The sequence below is a fragment of the Urocampus carinirostris genome, chromosome 5 (genome assembly GCF_059441175.1).
Source record: "Urocampus carinirostris isolate Australia breed hairy pipefish chromosome 5, RoL_Ucar_1.0, whole genome shotgun sequence".
Classification (NCBI taxonomy): domain Eukaryota; kingdom Metazoa; phylum Chordata; class Actinopteri; order Syngnathiformes; family Syngnathidae; genus Urocampus; species Urocampus carinirostris.
Window position 1 is genome coordinate 38,140,653 of NC_142353.1, and position 21,113 is coordinate 38,161,765.

The 21,113-nt window shown below is 37.6% G+C and overlaps 2 protein-coding genes across 4 annotated transcripts; both read right to left on the minus strand.

The window, feature by feature from the left end:
- Positions 1-777: 777 nt before the first annotated feature.
- On the minus strand, positions 778-14,103 carry LOC148366280 (uncharacterized). Of its 3 annotated transcripts, XM_088336730.1 has the most exons (3): positions 13,688-14,103; positions 12,247-12,426; positions 778-2,379 (listed from the first exon to the last, which is right to left on the minus strand). In XM_088336730.1, exons 1-3 carry the CDS (start codon positions 13,782-13,784, stop codon positions 1,157-1,159), a joined length of 1,500 nt encoding a protein of 499 aa, XP_088192856.1. In that variant the 5' UTR covers positions 13,785-14,103; the 3' UTR covers positions 778-1,156. The 3 variants fall into 3 exon arrangements, with proteins under 3 accessions (XP_088192856.1, XP_088192858.1, XP_088192857.1); XM_088336732.1 differs by lacking the exon at positions 12,247-12,426; XM_088336731.1 differs by lacking the exons at positions 12,247-12,426; positions 13,688-14,103 and adding an exon at positions 4,628-5,041.
- Positions 14,104-15,932: 1,829 nt separating this feature from the next.
- LOC148366281 (uncharacterized) lies at positions 15,933-21,004 on the minus strand. Its single transcript, XM_088336735.1, has 2 exons — positions 20,590-21,004; positions 15,933-18,046 (listed from the first exon to the last, which is right to left on the minus strand). The coding sequence occupies exons 1-2, from the start codon at positions 20,684-20,686 to the stop codon at positions 16,698-16,700; spliced, it is 1,446 nt and encodes a 481-aa protein (XP_088192861.1). The 5' UTR covers positions 20,687-21,004; the 3' UTR covers positions 15,933-16,697.
- Positions 21,005-21,113: the final 109 nt, after the last annotated feature.

The window sequence follows — 21,113 nt, forward strand, 5'->3', positions numbered from 1 at the left end:
TTTGTATGAGGACAAACACAACAGACATTTTCAATGTTTTACAAATATGTTAAATAAATATAAAATTAATATACTTAAAGTATGACTAGTCTAGTCTTTTCTTCTCATTTGAAAATTTATTTATACAAGGCTTTTTTTTTTTGCGGCTCCAGAGATATTTGTTTTTGGGTCCGTTACGGCTCGTTTTTCAATTTTGGGTTGCTGACCTCGGTTCTCTACAAACTGTACACTGAACCATGAAGGCTAGGCACTTAAGATCATATCTCGCCTAACCAATTTGTCCAGCAAAGATTTCAACTTTTTAAAAGTAGGGAAAAAATGATTTTCTTTCTCACTGTGTAAACTAGATGATTTGTTTTCCCAAAAAGCTATAGGAGCTTTCATTTGGTCCGGTATGGAGTGCCTAATATGGGGGTGGAAAACTCTCCCTACTTCTTCAGCCAAGAAAAGCTGTCAAGAAAAGATGGAACTCATGAATGTTGAGAGTCATCCATTTATTACTAATATAAACAAGTTAACACTTGTACAGGGTATTTCAAATAACCCCCATTGTCTTTGCGTCAAATGACCTGCCATTGTGTTTTTAAAAACCCAGACAAAACCCCCTTAAATTATATTCTATTTAACTTTAAATGTTATGTCTTTTCTCAGATTGGTCCCAACAGTATATACAAAAAAAATGACATTTTTGTCCACATTTCCATGTAAGCTGTATGAAAAAGTAGATGTGCAAAAATATAAACAAGAATAAATATGCAAAAGTGCAGAACAACATACATTTTCCAAATCAAATGTATATTATACAGTAAATACCAAACTACAGTTTGAAAACATGTACAAGTTGGTTTTAGAATGCCATACTTGTATTTGTGAATGAAAAATAATCCTAAAATAAAAAAATAATAGGATTTTTTTTTTTCTAAAAATAAATGTGATCTGCTTACTTAAATCCAAATAATGTAAGATTTTAAACAGTAATAAATATGACAATATTGATCGTTTGTCCATTTAGTGACAAATGTGATTTCTAAATATAAAATACCAAGATTAGATCATTGCTTTAGTGATTCTGTCATAAATGTCACCAGCGCATTTATGACAAAGTTTTAGCGTTAATTCAGAGTTCTTCCACTATAAAAACTGAGCAGAAAAAGGGTTAACTGCCAGTGTGGATTTTTGTGTGTCTTTTTAATTGTCCCTTATTGGCACTTTTTTCACCGCAAACTGAGCAAGAAAAAGGTTTCTCACCCATGTGGGTTCTGGTGTGGGTTTTTAAGTTCCCCTTAAGAGTAAATCTTTGACCGCAAACTGAGCAGGAAAAGGGTTTATCACCTGTGTGGGTTCTTCTGTGATTTTCTAAAGTTATCTTGCGAGCAAAGTTTTGACCACAAACCATGCAGGAAAATGGTTTCTCACCTGTGTGGGTTGTCATGTGAATTTTGAGATCCCCTTTCTCAGAGAATGTTTTACCACAAACTGAGCAGGCGAAAGGTTTCTCGCCAGTGTGTGTTCTTGCATGTCTTTTCAAATTCCCACTCTGAGAGAATGTTTTGCCACAAACTGAGCAGGCAAAAGGTTTCTCACCAGTGTGGGTTCTTGTGTGTATTCTAAGATTCTGTTTGACAGAGAACTGTTGACCACAAACCGAGCAGACATAAGGTTTCTCACCTGTGTGGGTTCTTAGGTGCCCCTTTAAGTCCCTAAGATCGGAATTTGTTTTACCACAAACTGAGCATGCAAAACCTTTTTCACCAGTGTGGACGGTCATGTGCCTTTTCAAACGTGACTTCCGTTTAAACGTTTTTCCACACTCATCACACTTGAAGCAGGAAAACGGTTTCTCGCCTGTGTGAGTTCTTGTGTGATTTTTTAAAGATAACTTGTCAGCAAATTTTTGACCGCAAACTGAGCAGGGGAAACGTTTTTCACACGTGTGGACCAGCATGTGCTTTTTCAAACGACACTTCCATTTAAAAGTTTTTCCACAATGGACACATTTGAAGGATTTCCTTTCAGTGAGACCTTTTGACTGCTCATCAACATCAGTTTCAGCTAAAACTGATGTGTCATCACCATCTGAAATTGGAGCCAACCAGCTGTCTGCTTGTGAGCCTTCATCGCCATCACCCTCTCTTGTCCTGTGTTGACTCGAGTTGCTGTTAGGAGATACCTTCCCATTTTTATCTTCATGCCGACCTTCATCTTCAGTCTTTAGATGGACTTCAATCACTGAAACTTCTTGAAAGTCTTCCTCCTCTTTAATGTTTGGTAGAAGTTCCTCCTCCTTTTTAACATGAACCGGCTTCAAGTTTTTCTCCTTTTTCACAAAAGGCAAGTCTTGCTTCTGCAGACCTGGTGGAAGATATTTTTCACTGACATCTGCAAGAAAGAATAATAATAATAATTCTACATTAGACTGATCAATGTAAACCATTTATACACGCTAGCATTTCTCGCCTTCTCTCTTTGTTATTATTTTGGCAATATTATCCCTGCAAAATGTTCCAGTTCATCAAATTTTGATATCACAGAGACACAGTCCAAGGTAAGTAGGTCCTTTATACGGTTTTCATTTAATCTTTACCATTAATAGCTAACGTGAAAGACTGCCAGACCTAAAGGGCTTTAATTGAATTATTCAGTTTTACTCTATTTTGGATTAAAGTGGAGCCTGGACACGAATCTTGACTCAGTGCTTTATTTTAAGAGTTTAGATGCTGCTGAATTGAGTTCCACGGACACACAAGGAGCGCAGAACAATCCTTTCCAGTTCTCCTTGCAAGTTCAAAATTAATTGATGTCTTCCCTCCTTATTTTGGGTGTTGGCTGAAGAACATACTGTACATGATGCATATCAGCTTGAGACATAAGGATTTGTTTGTGGAAGTTCAACCTAATGTCAAGAAGTTATACGACCACAAGACCACAGTGGCACAGTGGTTAGGGGCTAATTGTCTTAATGGCACAGGGAAAATGTGAAAGCTGCAAGGAAGCCCACAGGGTGTTCTTCAGCCTGCGAAACCTTAGTGGCACAAAGGTTAAGTATAGGAAATTGAGCAACAGGGGAGAGGCTCAGAGCCCTGGCAGTAGCATTTTGATTTTGCTCAGTGCAACTTTGGCATCACCTCAACTAAAAGTAAAATGATTGCTGCAAATGTTTCTTAGACACACTATTGCCAGAATGTATGCCGTGTCTACATCACGATGCTGTCCTGAAACTTCTCTAGCAGCACTTCATCTCCAGCCTCTGATTTTACCAACATTCTAATCACCTGGAATCCAACGAACATGCAAACGACAAGGGGAGAAAAATATAATCCTTCAAAATTAATAAACTGTAAACTTATCAGACATATATATTCTTCCTCAAGGCCATAACCACCCTGAACAAGTGCACAGAACTAAAAATTATATATCTTCCGACTTATTTAGGATTTTGTCTTGATGCTTAATGCGTTAACACTACTTTTCATTGCACAATAGTTACCATGCACTATTTTTCCATTGCATCATTAAGACTTAATGCAGTCTCCAAGCACTACCTAGTATTTTTTTTTACTATTCACCATGACTTTCTTTTACCTTATTCTTCTCTTTTATGGCTTTATTTACTGTTTATCCTGGAGTATCATGTTCAATCCCTTTGCAAACAATGGTCACTACATTGTTCTTAATGACAATAAATACTGTTTTATTAAACGTAAGATTGAGCTAGAAAATCTAGCCGTACCTGACCCGGCTTGCGAGTTTTAAAGCCTGACCCAGCCAGAGCCCGACCAATTAACTTACTTGCGCTGAGAAAAAGAAACAAAGAACAATGTCAGGTTGAAAATAATTTTAAAAATTCAGCGGCAAAGAGGCCCAGCCTTTGGCTGAACCTGAACGTAATGACATTTTAGGCCCGAAATCTGGGTCGAGTGCAGGCTTAAGATCTTACCTCTATGTTCTCTGTACAAATTAAAGCGAAAATAAACGTTCATTGTCAAACTTATTACCCGTATTGCTAAAAATTTTCATTCACAAGTGAAAATTCACAGGGAGGGCATATCGTTCGCCTTTAAAAGAGGACTAAATAGTGAATTACTTCCATAAAGCTTTCACGAACCAGAAAACTATCAAAACTAATAATATCCATATTTAAAAATAAATATTTTTAACGAAAGTTATTAATTGCCCCTTGTGTGTTGGTTTGTTTTTCCTATTATTTGATTTGTACAGTTTGCTCAAATTCTAAACCCAACATTAATGTAGGTCGGCGCCTTGCATGGCTGCTATTGGTGTGTGAGTGTGTGTGTGAATGGGTAAGTGCGAAGCACATTGTAAAGCGCTTTGGGAGGTCTTCATTGACTTGAAAAGCGCTATATAAATGCAGACCATTTACCATTTAATTATTATATGAAAGTTTATGTTCATTGTGAGAATAGAAAAGTCTCGCGCGAGTCTGGGGCGCAACACGAGATTTTGCGTTCACTGTGTTAGCCGTTTATGTTGTTTGAAAAATCGAAGAGAAAATAATTAAATGATATCTACAATGGAACTCTTTATAATAAAATACGTAGAGAACAATGATACCACCATTTAAATTAAGACTGCAAAAGGGAAAATACCAAGTAGTAAAACAACACACCTTCTGTGTCAGACACCCCTGGAAGCTGCTCGCAAAAAAAGTCCGAAAGTCGACGTTGTCGCCCCTCATCGTACTCGACTTTTGTTGTTTCACACATTTTCCTGCACTTCAAATCTCACTTGATCCCTACAGAATCAAATTATTGACAAGCGATTGTTTTCTTTATTAGCGGTTTCGAGGCTCAACCGTCGTAAACTAAGGAAGTGAGATCGGGCAAAACTAAGCTAGGCTAATAGCCTAACCAAACTAATTCCTGAAAGTTTCGATCTTATAAACTTCGATGGCTCTAAGGAAAAATGAATGCAGTTATTAATTTGATTCCGGTTAAGTAGTGACGATACGGTAAAAAATCTCGTCGTGGGTTCTTCTGCTTTCGTGGCCCGTTGAGAAACTCTACTGCTCCAGTGTCGTAACCCTGGCCAATTCTGCGCATGCGCCTAACTTTGCGCATGACTGCAACCAATAGTGCAGCAATGCATTGTTTTTTTTTTGTTCGTTTTGTCCAATGTAATGTATTTTATTATTCAAACATTGTACTAACAACTTACCACAATGTTGCGTAAACAGTACATTCACACTGTACATCAAGTCGAAATACAAATAAAGAAAAAAAAACAAAACAAAAAAAAACAGTAAAATAAAACATGCCAAGGGGGAACAGAAAATTACATAAAATCGGCAAAATGTTTGCAAATGTTATTTGTTTCAATGGCCTTTATGGATACCATGAAATGTTTCACTTCACATTGGAAATCAATTAAATAATTTTTTCGTCACCTGCCAATATTTATTTATTTCCCCCCTATGTTCCGGTGCGGAGCCTTCGCTCTGAAAATGCTGGTATACTAGAGCCAAGAAGAGATCCGCAGGTTCGAGAGCATTTTCCGTTCGGGCCCTGGACCTGTGGAATGTTCTACCTCCTAAGATTTGATCTGCAACCTCAGTGGAACTGTTTAAATCTAGGCTTAAAACACACTTATATTCTCTAATTTATGAATGACCTTTATTTCCTGTTTACAATATCCGTGTATTATTTGTTATTGCAACATCCATTCCAGCCAGGTCATCCTTTGAAGGAGGATTACCTTCTCAAGGTTTCTTCATTTTCCTCATGTTGGGGTTTTTGAGTTTTTCCTTGCCCTCATGTAGGTTGTAGATCAAGGTAGGTGTAATAATAGTCTGTGATTTGCAATAATCTGTGGTCTGTGCAGCCCTTTGAGACTTTTTGTGATTCAGGGTGTCACAAATAAACATCACTTGACTACAAGTTAATTTGCATTTGTAAATATAGAATTTCGCCATGATGATGATAAGGTTGACAATAAAGGTTACAGACCAGAATTTTATCACCTCAGGGCAGAGCCAAAATAAATGTCTTTCAGTTTCCAGATCAGCGGAGCAAAACCTCAATATCTTTTTGTAATATGCACTTTGGCCGGGTATATCATGTGAATTATTTTCAATGAAATTTTCTTACTTTTTCTTAGTAAATGTAAACTGGGTGACGACCAGACTTTTTTCCAATGAATTGAACAAATTTCTTCCAAAAAGACATAACATATGGACCAGATACATTATCCTTTTGACACAGTGTTCTGATAAGTCCTTTACTCTGATGACAATTGTTGGACAAGCTGATTTTTTCCAAACATTGGTGTCCATAGATGTTCTATAAATTTGTTGATATCCCCCATCGCTTGGATATTTGAATAACATGCATATCCCAGGAGAGAATGCTCCAACGACTTTTGCATAGTCACCAGATAAAATAGGAAAATTGTATGTTTGAATTAATTCTATACAAGAATTTAGTTGACCAAACCTATTAAATAATCGAGGCACCATTATAATATTGGAGTCAAACAAATGTTAAAAAAAGGGATTCATTTTTTTTTTAAACTTGATTGTTCCATATAGAGTATTTGTGAAGCAAATAATTATTCTTTTCCTTTTCTTCCTTTGCCATATGTTTGTTTACGTAATAGTGTATTTCATCTAACACCGGTGTAGTTTCTGTGACATTCTTGGCTGCCATTTTACAGTTTTCTACGCTGATTGGCTTCCGTCTCAAGCGAAACTGAAAAAATTTATTTATTCCAACTCTTTCGATGATTCTTGCATTCTCCAGTTGATGCATTAACAATATAAAGGTCATGCTTTGTGATAATAATATGTGTTTGATGAACTGAGATAAATTGGGGATATATATATATATATATATATATATATATATATATATATATACATACAAATAATCAATAATGGAGCAAATATAAGCTATTGCTTTGAGGAGTCTGATGTTTTTTTTTTCAGCAGATGTCAGTGAAAAAAGATCCTCCTGCTGGTCTGCAGAAGCAAAAAATTGCCTGGAGTGAAAAAGGAGAAAGACATGGAGCCGGTTCACATTAAAGAGGAGGAGGAATTCCTACCGAACATTAAAGAGGAAGATTTTCAAGTTGTCTGTAATTGAAGTCCATCTAAAGACTGAAGATGAAGGTCAAGATAATGTTAAATATTGGAAGGAAACTCCAAGCCGCAGCTTAAGTCAACACAGGACAAGAGAAGGCAATAAAGAGAAGCGTGAAGGCTCACAAGCAGACAAGTGGTTGGCTCCAGTTTCAGATGTCGACGACACATCAGAATCAGCTGAAACCGATGTTGATGAGCAGTCAACAGATCTCTGTGATGGGAAATCCTTGGAATGTGTTCAGTGTGGGAAGATGTTTAAATGGAAATCCCGTTTAAAAAGGCATATGACGGTCCACACGGGGGAGAAAGGTTTTGTTTGCTCAGTTTGTGGTAAAAAGTGTGCTGACAGCGGAAGCTTAACTAATCACACAAGAACCCACACTGGTGAGAAACCTTTTGCCTGCTCAGTTTGTGGTCAAAGATTTACTGTGAAAGTGAATCTTATAACCTACGAAAGAACCCACACTGGTGACAAACCTTTTTCATGGTCAGTTTGTGTTCAAAAATTCTCAGTAAGAGGAAATCTTAAAAGACACATGAGAATCCATGTGGGTGAGAAATATTTTGCCTGCTCAGTTTGTGGTCTTAAATTCTCTGACAGAAGGAATCTTAAAAGCCGAACAAGAAACCACACAGGCGAGAAACCGTTATTTTTTGTTCAATTTGTGGGGAAAATTTTGCTCACAAGGTATCTTTAAAGTATCATACAATAACTCACACTGGTAAGAAACCCTTTTCCTGCTTAGTATGCCCCAAAAAGTTTACTCAAAAAGAACACTTAAAAATACACACAAGGACACACACAGGAGAGAAGCCCCTTTCTTGCTCAGTGTGCCCGAGAATATTTGTTCAAAACGGACACTTAAAAATTCACACACGAACACACTTTTACCTGCTCAGTTTGCAATGAAAAATTTCCCCGGAAATACCAGTTGCAATTACACACTTGGAACGCACACGAGTGAAAAACTTTTTGCCTGCTCAATTTGTGTTCAAAAATTCTCTATAAAAGGGAATCTTAAGAGACACACTAGAATTCACACTGGCGAGTAACCGTTTTCCTGCTAATTTGTAGTAAAAAAAATCTTACAATAATCAAATTCTGATGTATAAAACAATCTTTTTTGAAACTATTTCTTTTTCACAATTGCCAGTATAGCAAAGGGAAATCCATTTTTTTCACACTTTCATATTGATACTATTTGTCATATAAATGACTCGTTTAAAAAGTGTCACTTTTGATATCTGTTAAAAAAAACTTGATTGTTAGCTCCCTGAAATTTGGTTTTCAATGTTGTTCTGTACACTCGCATATTTATTCTTGTTTCTTTCAATTCATTCAAACGATAGTCTTGTACGAAAATTTAATTAAAGAAAATCTTCATGCATAAACAGTAAGTTTCTTTATATTATTCATAAAGGTTCTAACCCTAGCTGCAACCAAAACCACAACTCGAACCCACAACTCTGTGTGTGTAAGACAGGCTCTTTACCAGTTGAGTTACCAATGATGTCCCTATTGATCAAAACACTAACCATGACTCAAACCATGAGGATAAAAAGAATCTTACCAGTTGAGCTATCGGTAATGAGGTTAATGATACATCAATAAAATTTTAATTCAGGATAATTAAAATGCAACATCAAGAAAGTCCATTGAAATGCTATAAAATCTATTAACTTTTCACACGATAGATAGTAGAGGTGCCATATGTATCTCTGAGGATAATCTTAGCTTGTTAGGTAGCCTGGTCAGGAGGAGGCTAGCTGAGCAGAGAAAATTAACACAGTAACTAAGCCAGGCTAAGTTCAACCTCCTTTTATACAATCGACTTGAGGCTAAATTCAACGAAAATAACAAACACATCCAGGCTTAATCGCTCATTTTGGTTTAGCGACAGACCTCAATATTTTGTTGAGTTGTACAGTGTACTAAAACATATTTCCTCCACACCGTCCTTACCTTTTTAACACCTGATCCATTTACATGCATGATCTTTAGACGAAGAGCTTTGTCTTGAAGAATCAATATAACAAGTACTTCATGACATTTCAGTTGTTATTATTATTATATTACATAATATTATAATTATATGTTTATTTACGTATCTTAATCACTAAACCTGTTGATTGCTATAAATATTAAACAATTATTTTCATTACAAATTTGTACAATAAGGCTTTAAATGATCACTGCTTTGTTGTTTGCAGGACACTTTGTTTTCTGTGTGGTTGGCAGTGCTGGGCGCGTTACTGGAAAAAGAGTAGTTAGAGTTATTAGTTTCTTCATTCAAAAATAATTTAGTAATCCCCCAGAGTACTGATAACAAAACGTACTGTAGCGCGTTACTCTGAAAGTAACTAATTACAAATTACTGTATTAAATCACTTACATGCATGTATAGCACGAAACTGCTTTGTGATCCATTGTTTTCCTCCTTCAAGAAGCCAAAGGATGATTTGAAATTGCAGATGTGGCTGAGGGCATAAGGTACTTAGATTTTGATATGTTGAGTTTTGTTCCAGAACACCAACAAAGCACGGTGAAGCCCTGTGCAATGCATGCCAAGTTACACCTGCATTTAGTAGCCTTATAATAAAATTATAATAAAGAAAAAATATCCTTAAAATGACCAAAATGTTCTACACCGTACTAAAAAATGTAGTTATTTTTTCCATTTTCATTATTGACAGGAGGACTTTTCCTTCGTTAGCGGATTGCAAGCTCAACCCATGTAAACCAAGGAAGCAAGATCGGCAAATTAGGCTGGGCTAATAAGCTAAGCTAACCAAACCAATGCCTAAAACTTAGACGAATTGACGAATTACCTTAACTTAAAAGAGTAACAGTCCGTCTCTATTTGAAAGATGATTTGCAGATAGAGTCGTGATTTATTGTATTTTGACAGGCGTAATTAAGGGATAACAAATTGTAAGAAAATAAGCAAGACTTACCACAATAATTTTGGAAAAGCAAGAGGGATGTTTTTCAACATTCCAAAAATCAAAATAACAAAAAAAAAAACGAGCAGCTGTGAAGAAAGTACAGGAACCATAAATGTCGAGGCTAAAACATCATTATGATCAATATAAACAAACAAACTCTTGTTACCCATGCATGAAACTTTATTTTTAATGGAATTGTTGAACTTGTACAATAGAGTCTACTTGGATTTATTGAGTAACAAAAGAACAAGAAAATAAATGTGAGTGTATATAACAGCATTAAAACAGAATTTCAGAGGTTCACATAATTCTATTTTGTTAGAAACAGGGGTAATTTAAAAGACAAAGAGATAGCATCAATTTAAAAAGTGTGAAAATGTGTTTTTTGATTGCCTTACTTGCATTAGTGAAAGGAAAAAAAACTAGGAACAAACAATAACATACTGTAAAAAGGAATAATTATTGTATTTTGCCCATTTTTAATTAGTTATTGGTAAATTTAAAAAAGTAGCTTGGTTACATATTTCTATTACTGATATCCAAATATGATATGCAAAAATTAGATGATAAAAAGCTTTGGAGAATATTATCAACAGCACACTTACAACTTTTAACGTTAGCTTTCCATGGAAGTTTCTCACTAAAAAATGAGAAGGAAAAATGTTACACGCCAGTGTGAATTCTTGTGTGTCTTATCAACTGCCGCTTAGAAACACATTTTTCACCACAAACTGAGCAAGAATAAGGTTTCTCACCTGTGTGTGTTCTGTTGTGTAATTGTAAGTGGTACTTCCGAGCAAATTCTTTCCCACAAACGGAGCAGGTAAAAGGTTTTTCACCTGTGTGTGTTCTTGTGTGTAATTTTAAATGTTCCTTTTGGGCAAATGTTTTAGGGCATTCCAAGCAGGAAAACGGTTTCTCACCTGTGTGTGTTCTAGTATGTAATTTTAAATGTTCTTTTTGTGAAAAAGTTTTAAGGCAAACTAAGCAGGAAAAGGTTTTCTGACCTGTGTGGGTTCTTAAGTGGATTTTAAGATTCCCTCTCGCAGAAAATGTTTGACCACAAACAGAGCAAGTGAAAGGTTTCTCACCAGTGTGGGTTCTTGCATGGCTTTTAAGATTCCCTTTGGCAGAGAATTTTTGACCACAAACTGAGCAAGAAAAAGGTTTCTCACCCGTGTGGATTCTTGTATGTTTTTTTAACGATACTCTGTGGGCAAAGTTTTGCCCACAAACTGAGCAGTAGAAAGGTTTCTCACCCGTGTGGGTTCTTGTGTGGCTTTCAAGATTCACTCTGTCAGGGAATTTTTGATCACAAACTGAGCAGGCAAAAAGTTTCTCACCTGTGTGTGTTCTTGTATGCTTTTTTAAAGTTAATTTTCTGGAAAAACTTTGACCACAAACTGAGCAGGTAAAAGGTTTCTCACCCGTGTGGATTCTTGTGTGATTTTTTAAAGTTACCTTATGAGCAAAGTTCTGACCACAAACTGTGCAAGAAAAAGGTTTCTCACCCGTGTGTGTTTTTGTGTGGTTTTTAAGATTCCATCTCACAGAAAATTTTAGACCACAAACTGAGCAGACAAAAGGCTTTTCCCCCGTGTGGATTCTTACGTGATTTTCCAAAGTTACCTTGTGAGCAAAGTTTTGACCACAAACTAAGCAGCTAAAACATTTAGGTTCCGTGTGTTTTCTTTCGTGTGTTTTAACACTTACACTGTGAGAAAATCGTTTACCGCAAATCGTGCAGGCAAACGGCTTCTCACCAGTGTGGGTCCTCATGTGTTTTTTTAAGTTCCCGTTTTGAGCAAATTTTTCATCACAAAGTGTGCACGCAAACGGTTTCTCACCGGTGTGGGTTTTGGTGTGCCTTTTTAAGTGCTCCCTTTGGGCAAATGTTTTACCACAAAAGGAGCAGGCAAAACGTTTCTCACCTGTGTGGAGAATCAAATGCCTTTTCCAATTGGACTTCCATTTAAACGTTTTCCCACACTGTACACATTTGAAGAATTTCCCGTCAGTGACACCGGTCAACTGTTCATCAGAATCAGTGTCAGAGTGTGATGTGTCATCACCATCTGAAATTGGAGCCAACCGGCTGTCAGGGTGTGATCCTTTTTGGTGCTTGTCGTCGCCCCCCTCTTCTATTATGCGATGATTTGAGCTGCAGCTTAAGGGGTTCTTCCAATTTTTATCCTCATATTTACCTTGATGTTTAGTCTTTAGATGGACCTCAATCACAGACAACTCTTGAACATCTTTGGCCTCTTTTATGTTTGGTAGAAGCTGGTCCTCTTCTTCAACCTGAACAGCCTCCGAGTCTCCCTCCTTTTCCACACCAGGCGACTCTTGTTTCCGACCAGGAGGAAGATTCTTTTCAACGATATCTGCAGGAAACAAGAATAATAATTTTATGTTAGACTGATCAACAAGCATGTTAAACACGCACACATTTGCCCCCTTCATGGTTTCAATTTTTCTATTCAAAGAGATTGAGAGACAGAGAAATAGCAATGTGGGAGAGAGAGAGATAGAGAAAGACAGATGGAGAGACTGAAACAGATATGAAGCGTGACAAGGAGAGGAAGATAGAGTTGGAGGAAGGGCGAGTGAGAGACTGAGCAGACAGATAAATGGAGAGAGAGGGATGGAGAAGGACGGGAGACAGAGGTACTGAGAGCGACGGAGAGAGATGGGAAGAGGGACACGTTTAGAGAGACAGAAACACTGATGGGAGAAAAAGGAGAGTAAGACAGAGAGAGAGAGGGAGAGATGTAAGGAGAGATGAGAAGAGAGAGATGCATAGAAAGTGGCCAGGAGTAGGGACAGAGGGGAGATCAGGGAGAAAACGGGAACCGTGATACAGAAAAGATGGGGTAGGGGGACATATAGAGAGAGACAAAGACAGAGATGGAGTCACACAGGAAGGGAGTGACAGAGACATAAAAAGAAAGAGATACAGTGAGAGATAAAGAATGAAAGATTCAGGGAAAGGGAGAGAGAAAGGGGAAGAAAGACACACGGAACGAGTGATGGAATCAGATGGAGAGGGAAAAAGGAGGTTGAAAGAGATGGGGGTTGATACGCAGCGAGAGGGACAAAGAGAGAGATGAGGAAAGAGTCAGGAGAGGTAGGGACGGCAACGGCAAGAGACTGATTTTTTTTTCCTGATTGTAAGATTTATTGTTTCATGAGTTACTTATACTTAAGTCAATTTTTCAGTCAGCCAGGTAGTTCATTCATTTGCGGTCAGAGACGAAATAAATTGAGCCCCATTGCTTTGGGGACGATGGCTTTTATAAACAAAAATCAATAAACAGTCATTTGTGAAATTATATGCATGCATTAATCGGCAATTAATACCAATTTTTCGGGACTTCATTGCAGCAGTGCATAAAATACATTTGCATCTGTGCAGGAGTAAGTAATGAGCCGAAGAGGGGCGCTTTCGATCAACTCACGCGAGATCTCACGCGAGATCTCACGCTCAGTGGGTTTGGTAGCAGTAGGCCACCTTCGGATATAATATGAATTATCCAAACAATTCGAGAAACAGACTTAACTCAAATTAAATAAAAGGTGTAAAACTTAATAACAATAACTTAAACCAATAAAACTGCATGGCAAAAAACAAGGAAAATAACAAACCTTCTCTGTCCGGCACTACTAGAAGCTGCTCGCAAAAAGCGTCCGACAGTCGACGTTGTCGCTCCTCTTCGTATTCGCTTTTAGTAGTTTCGCACATTTTTACGACTTGAAATCCCTATTGGGCACCCGTGAGTAAAATTATTGACAAGATAACGTATCATTTATGAGCGGATTGCAAGCCCAGTCGTCGTAAACATAGGAAACAACTTCGGCAAATTGGGCTAGGTTAAGCTCGGCTAACCAATGCCGGAAAGTTTCGAGGCAGACGGAAACTACTCTTAGCCAACATGAATCGAATATTTAGGTTTGATTTCGATTCGGTAGTCACGGTCCGGGTAAAAGATCTCCACAATTGACGAAATTTGGCTCAGAGTTCTTCGGCCACTGCGCTAGCATAGCTAAACGGTGGACGACTGCAAACGATCACCAGAAATACGTCATCTCCACTTCCTGTTACGCTATTTCGATATGAGAATACCCATTCTAACCAAACGATCCAGCAAAGATTTGAACTTGTTCGCAGTATTAAAAAGAACACTTATCTGAATGTAAACTGGATTTCTACCTCATACGATCGTAAATGGTACTCATGTCTATGTTTCTTGCACAATGTTGACTGCACTATGTTTACTGCTCACCTTGCACAATGTTGACTATCTTTTTTTTTTGCACTGTGATGACTATTTTTGCACCCAATGCATATGTTGACTATTTTTTGCACTATGATGACTGTTTTTGCACCAAATGCATATTGCACAAACCCTTACGGTACCAAACAGTATGTAACATCCTACATTGAATCGTTTCTTGTACATGATTCAATTGTTTGTTTGTTTGTACATGATTCAAATTGAATCGTTTCTCCGGCGCCGTCACGAATGGCAGCCACTCCAGCAGCTCCCATGTTATTTTCGATTGTTCTCAGCTCAGGGATGCTGCTGGAAAAGTGAATTTCCCTTCGGGGATGAATAAAGTATCTATCTATCTATCTATCTACATGACAACATTTCTTGTGTAAATTATAACTATAACCTTATTCTCCTTGTTTTATAACCTTATCTTCTCTGTTCCTTTATTTTCTTGTTTTTTTTTACCTCACTGTGAATGTGTGAAACTGGAGTGTCATGCCCAATTTCGTTGTCACAATATTTTAACCCATTGTGTAACAATGACAATAAAGGTATATTCTATTCTATGATTTATATCGCCCAAAAAACAGAGGAACGGTCATTGACTCAGGTGGATGTCATGGATCAACCATTTTTATGTTTACTATAAACAAACTCATGAGTTTTTGGTTTAATCTCATATAGTTTTTCTGGACCGCTGACATACTTATTTTTTGTTCCTTTTTATTTTTGTTCAAATCATTCTTGTAATATTGATAATGGTGTATTGTTCTGACAGGAAAATCTAATCAACACAGCCCGGAATATCATTGGCTGCTCTCTGCCCAGTCTAAAGGACAATGCCAGCTTGCGGTACCATAGCAGAGCCATCAACGTTATGAAGACACTTTCCACCCTGGTCACAACCTCTTTCACCTGTTGTCCTCTAGAAGACGCTACATGATCCTCAAAAAGGGCTCAGAGACAGCTTCGTCCCCAGGGCCATCACCACCTTAAATAAGCACACAAAACTGTGGAAACATATCCTGGGACTTTTTTCTTCTTTTTTGTTTCTGATGCACAAAACTGTGAGTATACTGTATTGTAACTTTTTTGTTGTTGTTGCTGCTAAATACTATTGCACTTATTTATTGTTACAACACATCATTCTTTTTCATTCAGAAAGAGTGTTATATGTCGAAGTGCCCTTGGACAAGACACTGAATCCCTAATGCCCCCGGTAAGCAGGTAGTTGCCTTGCATGGCTGGCGCTGCTATCGGTGTGTGTGAGAGTGTGTGAATGGGTAAGTGTGAATCACATTGTAAAGTGCTTTGGGAGGTCTCCAGCTACTTGAAAAGCACTATTTAAATGCAGACTGTTTTACCATTTAATTTATTATAATTGAAGCCAGTCTCTAAGCACTACCTTCTAAGTTTTTCTTTCTGACGTTTATCCAGGTAGTATTTTATCTTTTTTTTCTTTTGAAAAGTATTTATTACATGTTTACCTTGGAGTACCAAGTCTGATTTAATTGCATTTAATGTTTCACACCGTTGATATCAATGACAAGAAATACATTTAGATTTAATTCTATATCACAAGATTATTATGTAAGAAAAAAACATAAGAGGGTGTTCACATTTAAAAAAAGGTAAAAAAATAATAAAAACAAGTTCAAATAACTACAAAAGTAAAACAGGGAAGCAAAACTGAGGAGCTGCTAGGAACAGATGAAACCTGTTGGTATTGAAGATCAACCGTTTTTAATTCTTAAACGGCATAATCAAACCCTTGATGCCCATGTGTGATGCTTTTTTTTTTATTAATTGGACTGCCGAACATGTAGAAATCCGAAAGAAATAAACAAGAATAATTAATATGTGAGTGAACGGAACATTGAAAACAAAATTTCAGAGGGGTTCATTGAAATACATATGCAATATTTTTCAAACAAATGATTATTAGTCGAATAAATGACTCTCGTAAAAATGTTTAGAAGATAATATCAACATGAAAGTGTGAAAAAATATAAATTTGCCTTTCATAATCTTGTTGATGTAAGATTTCAAACGCCAACAAACATACAAACAAGTATGTTATACCATAGTGATAAATAATATTTCTTAATAAATGCAAAAATTAGCATAGCAAGCTTATTTGATAATTGGTAATCACACAAGCACACTAACAGCTTTTAGTTTTAGTTTTCCGTGGAAGTTTTCACTAAAAATTGAGCCGAATAAGGTTACTCGCCAGTTTGAGTTCTTGTGTGTAAACTTATGTATCCCTCATGAACATTTTCACGTTAAACTTAGAAAAAAACAAAAGTTTCTGACCTATGTGGGTCCTTGAGGGATATTTGTAAAAGTATGCCTGTGAGCAAAGTTTCAACCAAAAAAAGTTACTCGGCTATATGTGTTCTTACATGTAATTTTAAGCCGTCCCTCCGAGCGAATTTTCGACTGCAAATTGCGCAGTCAAAAGGTTTTTCACCTGTGTGCTTTCTTGTGTGTGTTTTTAACTTATATTTGGTGGGAAACTTTTTACCACAAACTGAACAGGGAAAGCATTTCTCACCAGTGTGGGTTTTTGTGTGCTTTTTTAAGTGCTCTCTCTGGGAGAAAGTTTTACCACAAATGGAGCAGAGAAAAGGTTTCTCACCCGTGTGGGTTCTCGTATGAGTTTTTAAGGATTCCTTGCGAGCAAAGTTTTGACCACAAACTGGGCAGGAAAAAGGTTTTTCACCTGTGTGGATTCTTGTATGCCTTTTCAACCCCCCACTTTCAGCAAATGTTTGACCACAAACCGAGCAGACAAAAGGTTTCTCACCTGTATGGGTTCTTGTGTGATTTTTTAAAGATTCTTTGTGAGCATAGTTTTGACCACAAATTGAGCATGCAAAGGGTTTGTCATCTTTGTGCTTCCTTGTGTGATTTTTTAAAGATTGCCTGTGAGCAAATCTTTGACCACAAACTGAGCAGGCAAATGGCTTCTCGCCAGTGTGGGTTCTTGTGTGTGCTGTTAAGTTTCTATTGTCAGCGAATCTTTGACCACAAACTGAGCAGGAAAAGGGTTTCTCACCAGTATGGGTTCTTGTGTGTTTTATCAAGTTTCTCTTGTCAGCTAAACTTAGACCACAAACTGAGCATGAAAAACGTTTCTCACCCGTGTGGGTTCTTGTGTGTTTGGTTAAACTTCCCTTGTCAGCAAATCTTTTACCACAAACCGAGCAGGTGAAGAGATTCTCACCTGTGTGCGTTCTTATGTGTAATTTTAAGTTGTAACTGCGGGTAAATATTTTACCACAATCAGAGCAGGCAAAACTCTTTTCGCCCATGTGGACGATCATATGTCTTTCCAAACGCTTCTTGGATTTCAAAATTTTCCCACACTCAACACATTTGAAAGATTTCCCAGCAATGGGACATGTCCACTGTTCATCTACATCAGTGTCAGCCGAGTGTGACGTGTTGTCAGCATCTGAAACTGGAGCCAACCATTTGCTTGCTTTTGACGCTTTACCATATTCGTCATCACCTTCATCTGTCATGTGTTGACTTGAGCTGCTGCTTAAAGATTCCTTCCAATTGTTCTCTTCATGTTGACCATCGTCTTCCAAATCGACATCAGTCACAGGCAAGTCTTGGAAATCTTTCTCCTCTTTAATGTTTGTTAACGGTTTCTCCTCCTCTTTAACCCGGAGCAAATCCCGCTTCTGCCGACCGGGAGGAAGGTATTTATCGCTGACATCTGCGGGAAATGATAACAATTATACATTAAGCCTAAGTGTGTAAGACATGTCTGTATTTAATCAAATGTAAAAAAATCAACAAGAAAGGAACCCTCCAACTATAGAACCATCAGTCTAATCACCCAAACAAGTAAAGTTAAGCTCAATGTCCTATTGAGCAGACTGAAGCTGACCAAATCCTATCCAAAGAACAGGCAGGTTTAAGAGAAGGAAGCGGTAGTCAAGTCAAGCCATGTTTATTTGTATAGCTCTTAATCACAAAGAGTCTCAAAGGGCTGCACAGAACAAAGACTTTTGCAAACTACAGACTATTCTGACACCATCCCCTTATATTGTCAACATAAAATAGAAGTTATTCATATGCTAGAATAGAAGTGTGTTTTAAGCTTAGATTTAAACATTTCCACTGAGGTTGCAGATTGAAGCTCAGGGGGAAGAGCATTCCACAGCACCAGGGCCCCAATGGAGAACGCTCTCGAACCTGCAGATCTCTTCTTGGCTCTTGAGATCACTAGACCAGCATTTTCAGAGCGAATGCTCCGGACCGGAACATAGGGGGAAATTAAATCTGAAAGATATGAGGGAGCAAGTCCATGCATGATTTTGTATACTACCAACAGAACTTTAAAAACACATCTTAAGCTAACAGGGAGCCAATGCAGGTTAGCTAAAATCGGGGTAATGTGCCAAAAAACTGATTTTTAATCCACGCCATAAGTTTCGACAACACCAGAAGATCCTCTATCATGTCTTATTGGATTTCAAGAAAACATTTGAGAGAGTAAGGCAAGCCATCTCATGGGCCACCCTACACATCTACAACATGGGCCAGAAACTAGTTCAGACCATTGAACAGCTGTACGCCAATGCCAGCAGTGCAGTCCTGATCAATGCCACCATTGGAGATTTGTGTAAGCCAAGGCTGCCTTCTCTCTCCACCTTTATTCAACATCTTCCATTTAAAGCAGGGGTGGCCAACCATTTAGCGACTAAGATCCAATTTTTCATCTGTGTTACTACAAAGAGCCACATCATAGTTGTTGACTGTACTCAGAAAAAGGTGCACACTATACAAAATCTAACTAACAGCAATGTCTAGCTATTTTTCCACATCTCAAAAGAAAAGTTCATATCTTCCGTTTTACGTAAGTCGAATGGTCGTAAGTAGGGGAGCGTCTGTACTGTGCTTATTGGCACTGGTTTATGTTTAACTAAGACAATAAAGTGCCATCTAGTGGTCAAATATTACACCCAAGGGCTTTAAGTCTTTTAATACATGTTTATTCTGGAATCTCACGTCTAATCTCGGAGTAAACATTGTTGACTATGTTGTTATCATTGCATACCTGTCAACCTGTACGTTTTTGCCTCACAAAGTATGTTTATTATGCATTTTAAGATGTGTACGATGTACAAGAAAATCTGTACGGAAAAATGCAAATTTGTCAATGATGGGTACCATCCGGTATCCACCGACTATCACGAAACGGCAAATCAATCAAACGAGTTCGAGTTGTTTAGTGAAAGGAAGTCCGTCTCTTTTTAGAGAACCGGCTTTTCCGGCTCAATTCATTAAAGAGAGCCGGCTCTCAAAAGCCTCACTTGCTTTGATGCATTATATTACGAATTATTATGTTGTATAAAGAAGTTAAGAAAAAAAGGAAGTATAAAAGGAGAACATTAAAAAAGATAGGTTTGTGGTAATCCATTTAATCAGCATATTACCAACAATAATTGAAAGCAGAAAATGAATTAATAATTTAAATAAGAAAATGTATTATTCTACTTAATTCTATTTGCATGTGCTTTTTCCTTCTACAGTGGACGTCCAAGCTACTTCATTTTTGATTTTTTTTTTATAATAAACCTCATTCATGTCGAGCAACTCAGGAACTTACAACAAAATGTTAATTAACAATATATATGATATAACGAAACACATGTACAATATAACATGTTAAACTACATAAACAATTACGTTTGAAAAAAAATGGTGTAAGATTATTTTGTATTTTGTAAGGGAAAATAAAACAGTTTGTAAGGGGATGGAGCCGTGGAGGTTGACAGGTATGTCAATGACAGTAAAAACGATTGTAATTCAAAAAACGTAGTCATCACAGTTCGTGGAGGAACTTCCCATAGAGGACTGAACTACAAAGGTGATTGCTTCAGAGAGAAAACTGCAGTGATGGTCGTTTTTTTCCTGGCCAATTTGTCTATTTAACTTTGTAGGAAACAAGTTATTACTGTTAAAAAGAATTGCTACACTAGAGGGGAGTTATCTTGCTAGTTTGTATCTTTGTCAAAAGACTATCAAGAGCCAAACGATCAAACTCGCACAAGTCTCGCGGCTTCACGCGATATTTCGTCTTCGGCGTGTTCGTCGCAATAGGCCTCCTATGCATTCAAGTAGAAAAATCTAAAGAAAGAAATCGAAAACCTAAGGAATCTTTAGACTCAAATGAATTTAAATGCAGAGAACAATGAAACAGACCATGTCAATTAATACTGCTTTAAATAAATCATCAGTCAAAAAACAAACCTGCAGTGTCCGACGCCACTTGGAGTTGCCCGCAAAAAGCATCCGACAGTCGGCGTCGCCGCTCCTCTTCGCACGCGACTTTTGTCGTTTCGCACATTTTCACACTTGAATCCCTTATCGATCTCCAGTGAGTCAAATTATTGAAAAGATAACCGTTTCATTTGTTAGCGGCTCGCTACCTCAGTCGTAAACTAAGGCACAGAGATCGGCCATTTAAGCTAGGCTAATCGGCTAAGCTAACCAAAACAATGCCTGAAAGTTTAGACCCGCACGGAAACGAGTCTTTGCAGACAGGAATTTATCAATTGGGTGTAACTTCGATTAAGTAGTCACAGCGCGAGTAAAATACCCCATCGGGGGACAAAATTGTCCAGAGGTCCTTTGGCGGACCAACCCGGGCTCGTTAAGCAGTGAACGACTGTAAACAATCACGGGAAATACGCCACAACCACTTCCTGTCACTTTATTTCTGTACAGATTCGTAAACTTAACCATAAGAGGCGGCGTAATTTTTAAACGAAATC